Source organism: Protomyctophum bolini, assembly GCF_963924005.1.
Source record: "Protomyctophum bolini genome assembly, chromosome: 16".
NCBI classification, from domain to species: domain Eukaryota; kingdom Metazoa; phylum Chordata; class Actinopteri; order Myctophiformes; family Myctophidae; genus Protomyctophum; species Protomyctophum bolini.
Genome location: NC_137877.1, coordinates 32547646 through 32562081, shown reverse-complemented (window position 1 = coordinate 32562081; position 14436 = coordinate 32547646). Strand labels below are relative to the sequence as shown.

General features: G+C 41.3%; 1 protein-coding gene across 2 annotated transcripts in view; it reads left to right on the top strand.

Annotated features, from left to right (window-relative positions):
* Positions 1-14436, top strand: part of LOC308331132 (glypican-6-like) — a gene marked incomplete at its 3' end in the record, with an annotated part of 133095 nt that overhangs the window by 52968 nt on the left and 65691 nt on the right. For both annotated transcript variants that reach the window (XM_080786324.1, XM_080786323.1), the window contains one exon: positions 3429-3594. In XM_080786324.1, the coding sequence (XP_080642450.1) occupies positions 3429-3594 (166 nt within the window). The remainder of the gene's footprint in view (positions 1-3428; positions 3595-14436) is intronic.

Here is a 14436-nt window from a genome sequence, read left to right as displayed (position 1 = left end):
ACTCCAAAATGTTTTCAGGAAATTAAGAAAACCGTATATTTTGAAAACAAAGCAATACTGCCTCAGAAAAGTTGGTGTGACTTTATATATTGTCAATGACTTTCATGAGAGGGGGGAGGTGGTGGAGTTAATTGCTTTAGCAGACCAAGGGTCCAATGGAGTTAATAAGAGGTTTTGTCCGAAGCGGTTTTCACTCATTTCCATTGGATCAATATTTTCAAAACAACACACAGACATAAAGGGTGTTCAATAGCATTGATTTATGCAAAAAACAAAAACAATTTCTACAATAAAAAGAAAGAAAAGAAACCTAGAAAAATAACCTAATAACAATATCCATACACCTACAGTAGTGATATCCAGTACCTTCTTCATCTCTGTAACTCATGAGAATCATGTATTTGTGCTTCATTTTAAACGGTTTCATGTTTGCACATCTCTTTAACTAAACCATTCCATAATCTCATCACAGAAGTACAATTTCCAATTGGTTGGTTCTCAAACCTCAAGGACACCTAAATCGATATATTTCTGGCTGCAAAGCCCCATTTGAAAGTTTATTGTGCCAGGCTCCCCCATAAGAACAGACCTCTGTGTTAAACAAATCGAAATGTTGAAAATGTTTCACAATTCTTCAAGATTTTTCTAAAACCTTTAAAGAGGGAGTGCCACAATTTTTTCATGTGTCTATGAGGTGACAGTACTTCATTAGACACACTGGAGTCGTTTTTATGTGCAATGGTGTATTAACGTTGTATTTAGGGTTTCTTCCTAGAAGCTGAACCCTTGACAGTCAAACGGGCCAATGAAATAAACGGTAATATAGTGACATCACACTATCAGCCCCTCCCCTAACCTCTGCCCCTTTATCATACAACTACAGCTGTGGGTGCGGCTTCAGTTCAGGAGGATCACCACCCATCACCACCCACCAGGCATACTTAATTAACTGGTTGGCGTGTCCACATAAAAGCATGATTTTAATAAATACTGTACACTTTTTGGAAAAAGTACATTATTATAATAATACCTGATGATCATGTTTTAGGGTGGGAAAAAATCATAGCACTCCATCTTTAAAATTAGCTCACAGTGTCACGGTGCGACACATTGTGAGCTTGTATATCTGCTATTTTTCATTAGCTGAAATATAGATTAGGGTAGTGGTTAAACAGATTTTTATGTTTTAAAAAAGAAAAAGAATGGTCAGATCTCCATCCATCCATCTTCAACTGCTTATCCGTAGTCTGGTCGCGGGGGCAACAGCTCCACCAGAGTGCTCCAGACTTCCCTCTCCAGAGCAACATTAGTGACTTCCTCCTGGGGTATTCCGAGACGTTCCAAGGCCAGTGAGTCGAAGTATTTCCTCCAACTGCGCCTTAGTCTGCCCCGGGGTCTCCTCCCAGTGGGACGTGCGTCGAGGACCTCCCTAGGGAGGCGCCCGAGAGGCATCCTAACCAGACCTCAGCTGACTCCAGGCGAAGGAGCAGCGGTTCTACTCCGAGTTTCTCTCGTGTGACTGAACTTCTCACCCTATCTCTAAGGGAGATTCCAGCCACACGTCGAAGAAAACTCATTTTGGTCGCTTGTATTCGCAACCTTATTCTTTCGGTCATGACCCACACTTCATGACCATAGGTTCGAGTAGGAACGAAGCCTGCTCGGTAGACAGAGAGCTTTGCCTTCTGGCTCAACTCTCTTTTCGTCACAACAGTGCGGTACAGCTGCGGTACAGACTGCTATACCGCCCCTGCCGCTCCGATTCTCCCGCTCAGATCTATTTTTTTTTTTTTTTTACGGTCCTAAAAAGCACCATATACTTTCAAGATATTTTTAATCTCCTGTGAGCAGATTTTTAACCACTTTTTACTGGAGACTCCCTGGAACCCCATCAAGGACCCCTGGGGGTCTCCGGACACCGCTTTGAGAACCACTGCATCAGAAAGGTGGAATGTTAACAGCCTCTGTTTCCCCATAAGGCTACCTGTAACCTACTGTACCAGACTCTATCTGCAAGAGAGTCTCCCTGCTGTAATGTGCTGCATCCCCAGATAGTATCTGGGTAACTATCTGGGGATTGCAGGGATGTCTGTGGGAATGTGCTTGCTGTTCACGGTAGTGAACCTTATGCTCAACAGTCAGACACCAGAACATGTTCACGTTGTTAAACTTCTTTAATAACTAATACCTACAAGCACTCATATCAGTATTCTGGGTCGTGTAAAGCTGTGTTGCCTCCCTACTATGACACAATATTATTGTGAGTTCATTCTGTGTGCTGTGTGAATTTTCCAGTTGGGTATGTACTGTATGTAGGATAATCACAACTGGATTTCAGCCTTATAGGCAAGATCATTAAAAAAGAGAACCTATTGTATTTTATAACTGTTAATTAACAGAATAATGATGTCAGTTGGCTAACTATCAGTTTTTTTACATCCCTACTCCATATTCTATCTATTTCATGGCTGTGTGTAGATTATCGACCGTTATATTATCGATCAGGTCATTATTCAACCCCACAAACACACCCCAACAACTCTATTATTATTAGGGCATGACTCATGCCGAAGATTTGTACTCTACTGAGCACGCCGTTCTTTGTTTTCTCCGCTAATTGAAATTTTCATTCCTACCCTGTGGTTTTAAAATATCCTATCTGTTCACTTTAGGTATGCATTGCACACATGAGGCCTCTCACAGTCTCACTCACACTCTCACACACACACACACACACACACACACACACACACACACACACACACACACACACACACACACAGTACGAGTACGGTATACACATTCAGTATAGGGAGTGATACGATATGTGGTCTGGTAAGAAGGTGAAAATGAGACTGCCTGTCTGTGCTGCTGCTGCTTGGAGGACAGAAAAAGCCATTAGCTCTTACCCAGGAGGTTTGGCTTCATACTGTACATCTGAACTGTGTGGACATTTGAATTATTGACAAAATAAGTTGCTGCATGGGTATTTTTATTTATTCCTGACTACTCAACACAATTTGTGGTATGAATAATAATAATATTCATGAAGCCAACAGCACTACTTCTGTATTCTAACTATTGTATGAGTTTGACACTGAAACTGAGCCTAACCTCAGCAGAGTTGTGTTCTGTTGCTTGTTCTCTGATCCAGAGTGGTTCTCTAGTTACGTACCGTATGTTGCATGAAAATGTACTCATATTGAAAATATTCATGTATTAAGATGCCACTGAATAAGGTGGGATAACTATTATACCGTACTGTCACACACTGTAAATAGCAGATCTACAAGCTCACAAGTAACGCATCGTGCTGCGATGAGTTGTAGATCAGCTATTTACAGTGCAATCCATGGCACACAAACATGTATAAATCAGGTATCGGTATAGTGACGGCTGGCTGCTCTCACACTCTTTGCTCCTTGCAGGTGAGCAGCACTCCAGCATGCATCCGAGCACTTACCAAGATGCTGTACTGCCCCTTCTGCCAGGGCATGCCAGCAGTTAAGCCCTGTAAGGACTACTGTCTGAACGTCATGAAGGGCTGCCTGGCCAACCAAGCTGACCTGGATCCTGAATGGAACCAGTACATAGGTAAGCGGCACGCAATTGATGATGACCCATGATAAATTAGAGGAGCATTTCATTGTAACGTTTTGCAAAATCTCATGGTGCTGTGCTGCCTGGCGTTGAACTTGTTCGCCTCATTGTGTTTCAATCAGTCAGTCCCACTGACGTCTTGTTGGACGCTCAGACGAGGGGGGGGGGGGGGGGGGGGTGGCAGTAGTTGTCATACATCTGTCTACAGTTTCCCGGACGAAAGTCTAGACTGGCTTTCTGCTTTCCTGCTGTGCTAAATGGGGACTTTGAATGGGGCAGGAGGACTCCGCAGGGAATGTCACGCGTTGTGAAGAGCAGCGCAACTGGAGCTTGTTAAGCTCCAGTTGAATGACACACATGAATGTAGCTTTAATTCATTCATTTATTTTGGGAGGATGGAATTTTGGAATGACTTTTCTCTGCGGCTTGCTTTAATTAGTTGGTTCTGCAAGATTATAGTAAAGTTGTGACTTGGAGGTGTATAACTATAGGCTGCTTGTCAAAAATATGCAAATGAAACAGGAGATGTTGCTAGTTCTCAACTGTGTCAGCTGTTGCGTATGTAATATACACCACTGTGAGATGGTTTTGCAGCATGAGATTTGACCTGACACACTAAACCCATTGATAAACATGTTTCAGGTTTATCACACCAGTACATGTCATACGGTGGCTGTCCAGTGCCAACTCCACAAGATTCAGGCAGGGAAGTTTAATAACTAAAATGTATAGAGGCTGTTACGCCGGTGCCGTGTCATCAGTCAGAAGGTTCATTGTTCTGAAATTATTATCCCTATCTCTAACCCTAACCTAACCATTACCGCAAGCACAGGAGCAGTGCATGTTCGCCAACCTTAATGCATGTTCGGAACTTCGGACTAACGGGACTTTGGATCTATGCGGCAGTTCCCGTTACGCCAATCTTTAAGTCTAAGCCTGGATGTTTGATCTGTAACTGCTTTTCATGGGGCTGGTTAGAGCCTCTATGATTCTGTTCATCAAGCCGACACATAAAATTAGAACTCTTATTCAATCGCGCGATTAGTTTTAGTTTTTCGTTTACATCTGTTCTATAGATGATATGACAGCAACACTCCATACAGTGTTGTTGCTGTACTCTTCCTGTTCTACGTGAGCTGACGTTAGACCCCGCCTACGTTTCTCTTAGAGGATCAGCGCCATATATGTTTATTTTTTGTTTTTTGTAAAAAATAAATTGGTCAATATACATATTATCAGTGTTGTAACTAACGCCCTTACATCACGTTACGTTACATAACGAAACTACTATTTGCAATAACTTGTAACCTAACGCTTTACATTTCCCCATTCCATAACGGCGTTATAGTTACTGTGCGTGTGTTAACCGCGTTATGGCGTTATGTTATTATGTCAACTTCTGTGATCCAAGTGAAAAGTCTCGCCATGCAGCTCCGTCATACAGGCGTCTCTGTGCTGACTGCTGCTGAGAGAGCGCTCTCTGTGTTGACAGTTTCGTTTGTGCTCTGCCTCTCATACTAGCCTCTGAGCCCACATGGCTTCACACCCTAACATGAACAAAGCACGTCGCAGAAGAGGTCATTGATTAGCTAACGTAGGGCCAGATTTCAGGGTAAGCCAATCAGAGACAGTCTGACAGAGTAGGGCGGGTCTTTTCTTATGCCTGTAGGTAAACACAGACCTACAGTCTATGACACAGACACACAAACCCTTGTAACGCATACACAGAAAACGCCGGTTGAATGAACATTATTACCACACGCTACAATGGCAAATGCGGATAACAGCGAGATCGGATGGTTTGTGGGTTGGAAATATCGATTTTAAATCGCCACAGTAGCATGTCACCAAGAGTCAACTTGACAAAATGATTGCTAGGTAGCCTATGTTGTTGAGGAAATGCTTCCCCTCTCAACGGTGGAGTCTGTTCCTTGGTCAGCAAAATACCAGTGAAAGCAGGGCCAATGTGCAGAAATACATTTTCCAAATACCTGAACAGTGAATATTCTAAAATGGAAGATGAGCTCAAAAATACATTTGATGAATTAGAATATCTCTCTATCACTGCAGAATTATATGGACTCATTTTGTATTTGATTATTATAAAGAAAAGGCAACTTGAGGCTACAATAAAGATGCCTGTCAACATGTTTTATTGTTCCACTACATTTCATAATGTTAGGAGGGAGTTGTCTTTTCTCCTACTGTGCGACAGAACAAAAAACCTTCTTTTAAATCGTTTTTTATATTCTTAAGTAAAGTAAAGTAACTTGAAAGTAGTTACTTTCATAATTGAATAACTATTAAAGTAACAAATTACTTTTTTTAGATAAGTAACTATAACTATAATTCTTTACTTTTTAAAAGTAACTTGAACAACACTGCATATTATCAACATGACTTTGTAAAAAAACGGTTAAATGCATCACAGGTGGGTACACCAGCGGTCACAAATTAATATTTGACTGGCACTATGACATCTAGGAATGTGGAGCAACAACCTCATAGCATCATTATAGGCCACTTTGAGTCTCTGCATACTCACCCGGTACGCATGCCAGAGATGAGCAGTGTACAGAGGTGCAGGATCTGAACAGTGAACACTTAACATCAACAGAACACATTTGACGGAGCAACATTTTTGCCTGTGCATACATTTTACAATATTGTAATGTTGTGATACCGAAACATAGTCACACTGTAGTCCTTTCTACAGTGAATTATGTATGTATTACATACAGTATAAAGCATTGTATATACAATGCATGTACTCAGTGGTGTCATGCTCGTAGAACGCAGTGCATGCAGTGGTACCAAAATAATTGTGACGTGCACGCACAGGTACGGAACGGTGCACGCTACAACGCGTCCCCCTAGATTCAAGAGAAGATGCACCTAACCTCAGGTCACAAGACTTACCAAGACTTTCCAAGTCCGGTTTACTGCCCCCCCCCCCCCTCCCTATTTTCACGCTGTGTCAAATACCGTGCCCAAATCAAATGGCTACTACTTTTCATAACAACCGGTTTAACTGTTTACGTGAATGCACGTGCTCATACACGGTAAGCAACACAGCACAGCAGTATGCAGTATGGTTTCAGTACGCTACTGTGGTCTCCTGCACGCAAGTTGACGCAACAAGAATGCCTCCTCCTCCATCAAAGAAGAGATTCATCCAAAGCAAACTTTTCAAACGTTTCATTACTGCAGCGCAGTAAAGAAGTTTGTCTGATTATTTTAAGTCTACTTTTGTGTTTGTGTGTCTAAAACTCTTATACACTATAAACAATATAGGCTTAGGCTATCAGCTGTTCTGTGCGTATGCACACATGTAGGCACGTGCGTGCAAGTGCATGCGTGGGCATGACGTGCCGTGGTACCGAAAGAAAATCACCATTACACCACTGCATATATATACTGTAAACTAAAGGCATGGAATTAATTAATGTAGAGGCGAAGAGCAGATGGTTTCCTTCTCCTAGTCCGTTAAAAACAAAGTTTATTATCCTTATGCTTATTCTCGCCAATGACTTAAATAATGACCACACATTCATCTGTTCCCAGATTAAAATGTCATCTGGTTGTTTTTTTTAACAAGTCAGTCCCTCTGCAGCGACTGTGGTAACTTTGTCCTGCTGAATTTGCCTACACAGTCAAACTGAAACCCCACACAAGTGCTACTATTTTTACTGTTGAGGTACGTGCGTTATTTCCGTTTGTTTTTCATGCAATACCTGTTGATCGAATAATGTCTCAAAGAGCGGGAGACCACCTCCATCCACTGCAGTTATCGTAAGGCTGTGACACATTGAAATCACCACAAGGGTGTTTGTTGAGTGTTGAAATTAAAAAATCGGCACACCAATTCAGGCTCCCAAGTTTCTTTACTTTTATAATCCGGTTTAATCAGGTTCTTTACTTTTAATCAGTAAAGAAACTTGTGTGCCGATTTTTTCATTTCCTACAGTATATGACTTCATTTTGATCCAGCACCCAGCCTAAAGGTATGGATGTGCGTGTCCTTTTTGACTGTTTGTTCAGCCTCCTCTACTACTTTTAGTGTCAACTCTCGCATCTGAGGCTTGCAGTGTGTCAGGCTTTAGTTATATTGTAAATGTAAATAGATATTGTTACATTATATTATTAAGTAGGCATTCACGAATAGTTATATTTGTATAACATTCTCTATCCTTCAAATGGATTAAAATAATGTTTTGTGGACATACTGTGAAGTGTAAAGGTTATAGATTGCAGCTGTACTAAAAATAATCCATAATGGAGGTGTGAGAGATGAATGGTTCCATTTGTTTTAGACTTAAATCAATACTGAAGATTTTACGGTTTATTAAAGCTTAGGGTTAGTCCAGGTTATCATCATCAACCCACAAGCACGAGCTTGTGGTGCCAGCTGTCTACTTTTATTCCCGATTTCCCGCCTACTGCAGGTGAGCAAAGAGCAGTTCATTTAAGTGGACATGAAGACAGAATGAACAGTATTACTTATGAGAACTAGTGTTCGATGTTTGATCACTGCCTTGGGCAGTTTGTTATCTCTAAGACGGAAGGAATTCTCAAACTTTGCCTACCGATCAGTTGAGAAGAGTAATTTGACAGGTTTGCCGGAGGTGTTGTAGAAAAATAATGCCCATTCATTCCAGCCAATCAGACTATTCTGTTATTGTATCAGGAATAACAATCATAAGAGTTATGACAGGCAGTGCAGAATACAAAGGAGCGACTCATTACAAATACATTTTATTGCTACTAGAGGTTCGGTCTGCGAGATCAGATCAGAGAGCAGATGAGGAGCAACAGACCCGCCCCCCCGCTATTCACTTCAATGGAAGGCTGGGGGCTTGGTTGAGACTTCTGCGTGACGTTTCAGAGTATGGGGTCAGACTCCCTTTGCTTTAGGCGGCGTTTCAGAGTATGGGGTCAAACTTGGGCAGCCAATCATGAAAATGTCGCTATAGCCAACAGCAGCGATCATATAAGCCAGGTTTCACCTGGCAAAAATACATCATTGACTTATTGGATAAAACTGAATATGAGAGTGACTTAGTACATGGCTTGCCTACTGCCTGTCTGGCCTGTCATGTACTGTAGTTAAATGTATGAGTTGATGTTTAATTATTTTACTGTGAAGTACGAATATATTCGTACCCCCCAGCTATGGGACGTTATCACTTAGCAGGTATACGTACATGTTCGTACCCCCCGTATACTCTGTATATAGTGGTTGAGCCCCAGAGCAGCTTTTAACATTGATCTGGTAGCTATGCAACACCTCCGTCACCACCTGCTCGGTTCAAAGCAGGATTTTCAAACCGCCATAACTCGGAATCTACGAGCGCTGTCCTTGGTGATCGTCAGCCATCCAAAGTTCGGATGTCATTTGTGACTTTGTCTCGCATCGATCCCGACATGTAAACGTTTGTGGCGACAGGTAAAAAGTGTGCACTAATGCTAATGATAGCCAATGGTTACAGTGAGTGTGTACATGGGGCTACAGTGGGGAGGAAACCGATTATCTTAAAGTGGACGCAGGCGCTGGCATAGGTTTATTAACTACATTTATGCTACCAGCTAGCAGCAAAGAAAGAGTTAACTTTGAGGAATTTGGCTGGTAAAAGTAAGTGAAAATCTCCATATGCGCAAATATTTTCTATCTTTGTGCTCATACCGGTCTCTGCAAATGTCTGAATGTAAAAGATTTATATATCTGCATGGCCACAGGCATGAAAGGCCTTCATTTTCTTCAATACAAGTGTTTTAGTCTGCTCACTATTTCCCCCAAAAATTTCTGCTGCTGGGAAATGTTTTGAACAAAGAGCCAAATGGTTGTAATGAAATGTTTAGAGTACAGTCACGGCCGGAACCTCTACTATGAGTCAAATCGCCGGTGATTTGTTTATTTTTTGGAACACATCTTATATGACTGACTGATTGAAAAAAATATGAACAGTTTGTAGAATAAGCCACAGTTGGAGGAAAGCACAGTTCAATACAAGGTCTGGTAAAGCACTATGTCTTGTTTACCTTGGGGTCCTCCATTTACAATCCATCAGACACAATCCAAGATTTGCCTATGAGATTTCCTATACAAAAAAATTACTCGGCCTCTGGCGGCGGTAGTCTCGCGTAACTATTCCACAGTCTCTGAATGCTATATAGTCTGGAACTACACCTCCCGAAATCCGAGGCAGGAAGCTGTCATCTGTTCGTCATTTCTGTTATATTTCCGTCATATATTTTTAAATATCTGTAAACTTTATTTTAGAATTTCCATTTCTAATAAATCATACATCAGTGTTATTGAACCCCCTTTACATCTGTATGTTGGCTAGAAAATATTGAACCAATATATATTAAAAAGTAGTATTAAAAAGCGCTTTCGTTGCTTTCATCGACTAAACCAGCTAAACCCCCTCTTCCCCTCTCATGCAAATATCTGACAATATATAAAGTCACAATACCAACTTTGATGAGGCAGTATTGCTTTGCTTTAAAAAATATAAACTTTTGAATGTTAGCTGGTTTCTGCCCGACAGCAGAGATATGTTTTTAATTTATATTAGGACAAATTTCTGCGACTGTGAAAACGTAAGCAGGGAGGTGGCGTGACATCCGCTTTCCCTCTTAATAATTTTCAGAGCTTCCTTGACTTGCTCCAGACTATGACCGGAAGCATTTGAAATTTGTGGGAGCCAACAGTCTGGCCACACAAGACTGATTAATGTTTAACATAAATGTGATCCATTGAACCGTGGAACACCCCTATTATTAAAACCTCACCTTGAACAAATTATTCTAATTTCTTTGGTCAAGTGTGTAATTTAATATTGTTCCGTGATTGACCAATCCAGATCCAGTGTCCAGTCATCATCATCATAATTGTTCGACCGCGGTCGAGATCATGGATTTCACAATGCCACACCAGACATCCCGGTCCTTCATTGCCATCCTTCCTCCATCCTGTTCCTGCTTACTGGTGCATGTTAGCCTGGGTTCCAGCCTGATTCGCTGCGTTCCGCGGATCTGAAAATGTCACTGCGCTAATCAGTCTGGAGAGTCTCCTATTCTCCACAGGTAGGCGGGACATATGCAGGCTGAAATGGAGCCGAGGCTTCTGATTGGTTGGTTTGAGGAAAAACACAGTTTGACGTTGTATAAATGCACTGCGCAGCAAGTCCCCTTATCATTCATTAAACCTACCCCCACACATCATCACATCACACGTCATTTTTTTGTACTACTGAATCTGACAGTGTACTACTGAATCGTTTTCTTTTTACAGTAGAGTTTTACTCTAAATTCTTGAACGGCGCTATTTTTGTCAACAGTGAGAAACATGGAAAGAGTGGCCGTATATTAGAGAAGTCGATGGGTGGCTCTTCCAAGAGAGATTTAGAAGGCGCGTAAGTGGCGCGTAAGTGCTGGATGGCGTGTACAGTAAGTGCCATCCAGCCGTTTCTCTGATTTCTTTGAAAGTGTCCATGTCTGGGAGCCATAGAGTAGAATCGGCCAGACGTAAACATGACAGACCATAGTTATGAGCAGAAAGTTATTAGTTGGGCAAATGTTCTCACCAAATATAATGGTAGGCCTGTCACTATATTATTACATAATGGCCTAATAAGATAATCACCCCGCGGCTACCCCCTGGTCAGCCTGATGGAGGGGAAAGGAACTGGTTGAAATAACGTGTTCCTTCCAATCCCCCCCTGTCAGGTGATAAGAAGCGGCCTTCTCACTCCAGTCCTCATGCATTGAAGGAAGCATGATCTCAGTTTGGGGCTCTCCCCAGGCTGGCAGAGGGAGATAGGATTATTGCGTAGGCTTTGGCACCGGGTGAACAAATTTGTTAATGGGATAAAAATGTATAGAGATAATCAAAACATTTGCAAAATCATCAGAATCGTTTCCATTCATCTGAATTAATAGTGTTCATTGTGATGCCCCACACACATACTGAGTAGTGGATGTGCCTGCCTATTGCCTAACTTTCATCCTGTAGGTGAGCCTGGGTAGGGCATTGGCCTATGTTTAAATGTTTTCAAAAAGAGCAGAAATACAAGATCTATGCGCTGTGAGCTTGTACAGTAGATCAGCTAGTTCCATTATTTAATTATAATTTCTTTAGGTATAACATTCTTAAATATGGCCTATTTTGGCCATATTAGTTATTTTGAATTTTGGTTTACAAAGCCTAAAAGGCAAATGATTCTTATTCATGTGTTCGTATGACAATTAATTATAATAACAACTACAATCGTGTCAACCCTATTACATAATGAGGAAATTTGGTAAGCGTATTGGCACCAGTGACTGTCAACATGAACAATGGTAGAGGGAATATGACGGTTCAAAGCTTTTCTTGCCAGTGACTTGGACATCAAGGTAATCATGAAGCAACCATCTATGAAATACTCCTCATAGATGGTTACAGTAATGAGAAGCAAAGTCTCATTTAAATGAGCCATTCACATACGGTACCTGCACCGTGCATACTTGCACCGTATGCACATTATTTGTATCCCACTGTATAATATTTAGAAAAGTCTTAAAATGTCACGTGTTTACTTTTGACTGTGACTCACAGCATACCATACATTTACTATTACGGCAGACAATTTTCTGAAGCATACCAGGTTATCATCTCCGGCAGCCTGTAACGGGCACATTTTTAAGCCAATTAACCTTCCCCATACATTTCTGTGTTGCCACTGCTGTTGTACTACTACCCTAGCCTACCCTACCCTACCCTACCCTACTTTACCACCTGTCTGTGAGAAGCCCAGCAAGCAGCCAGCAAGACTGTGGTGCCTCCATCATACTCCCATTTAACTCCCCCCACTGACTGCCCCAGCCCATAGGAGTCGCTAGCGCAGAGACAAAGAGGCCTCCTCGCTCGGCTGCCCTTTTCTGAACACGGCCAGTTGTGTTTGTGTTTTAACTAAACTAAATTTGAACTAAACTAGTAATTACACCTTTCACTCCATTTGTAATGTTATTTTATTCAAAAGAGTGAGTTGTCATTCATTCATACTTCCTAGCATCATGTGCTACAGTAGCTATGGTTAGACAATGGGTTTCTCTTGCAGTTTTCAGGGGATAGCCTTAATTTCAGAAATCAGGGAAAAAAAACCCTACCTCAAGGGTCACACAGTACTTCTTTGGTATTGAGAAACGCACTTCACTCTGTCATCAACAGAATTTGTGTCAATTGGATTATCATTTCCAGGATGTAGATTAAATGCCACATCTGTATCTTTTGTTTCTTGTGACATTTCATGTTCATTATAGGTTTAAAGATTTTCTCATTTGCTAAAGGTCCAGCCATACAGAGATATTGACCTGGCTCTTGGATACTGTAATCCCTTTCCATTCAGTGCTGACAGACAGTATAGTAGCGTATCTACTGATATACAGGCAATTTGCATGTATGCAATACATTGAATGTGTTCAATGTATTAAGCCCTATATATTCCGTCACATGATGAATTGTGAAAATAGACAATCTTTGAGTTCACGTGACAAATAGAGAGCTTATGGATGGGCTCATTTAGCTATTTTGGGGGATTTGGGTGAAAAATGGGAATGCCAGGTTGCAAGTTCATGGTGAACGTTCCAGTGGATTCAACAGAAACTCCAGAGCTGTGTCTCTTTGCTCTGACCGGGCTGGAGGAGGCGGAAGCTTGAGGGCTTAGAATGAAATAGGACATGAAAGCCTTAAGAGACTGACACAGAGCTACTGTAGCACAATCTTTAAGCTAAGATATTCATCTTGATTCCTAGTGGCATCTATTCAGACCAACATCATGTGCCTGCTCCAATGACCAGTGAAGACAAGATATTGGGGAAGTGAAAAACGAATTCAACCAAAGAGTAAGAAATCCTTTACACAGGAGGCTGCTACCGCTGATAGCAATGATTTTTCCCCCCCTCAGCATTTCCTCACCACCCAAGTCTAGCTAGCAGGAAATAACACTCGTTCTCCTAATGAATTCAAACGTCTGACAGAACGTGAACATAAAAACAGCCACAAATTCACATTAGCCCGGCTCCGACCTTGATTTATCAATGATTTTTGTGCAAGGGGAACAGAGACTGTCATGGCACTGCTAAAAGCGGCCTAGCACAGATGTGCACGTCAAGAACAGCTGCGCCTCTATATATTTTGCAGAAATGTGAAACATCAAACATCTCAGAATAGCTATACGTGCAAAGTTTGGTGAATCCGTTTTTTATGTTTTTTTTTTTTAATGACAAAAGAGACGAAGCCGGCATTGGTTACAGGGACACATGGAATAATGTGCCTGTGAATCCAAATCATATCTACAGCATAATCTTGGGATATACTTTTAATGTGAACTCTATATTATATGTATGACATACATATAGAGTTCACATTAAAAGTACTTAATATTACTTACTTACAAACAATGTATGTAAGTTGACAATATAGATATCGGCTATAAAACACCTCAAATGTCATGCCCTTGAGAACTTAACTGTAATTTATCTTGTAGCAACCAAAACATTTGGTTTGTTTTATTTCGCTCTCAGATGGGAGAACCAGCAAGTCGGCACATTTTCCTTGCCCAAGGCAAAGAGCAAGTGGGGCAAGCAAATGAAATGTGACTTGGATATTCCACTTAAAACAAAAGGTGAGCACAAGCTTCAAGGATCACTCTCGTTATCCTGGCCTTCAAGTCCCAATGTCAGATTTAAATAAGTGGTTCACATAGGGTTATTTTAGATTCACCAGGCACAGTTCTGGATCCAGTAGAGCTGCTGTTGAACTTGAAAAAGTCAGCACACCGCAAAATCTGG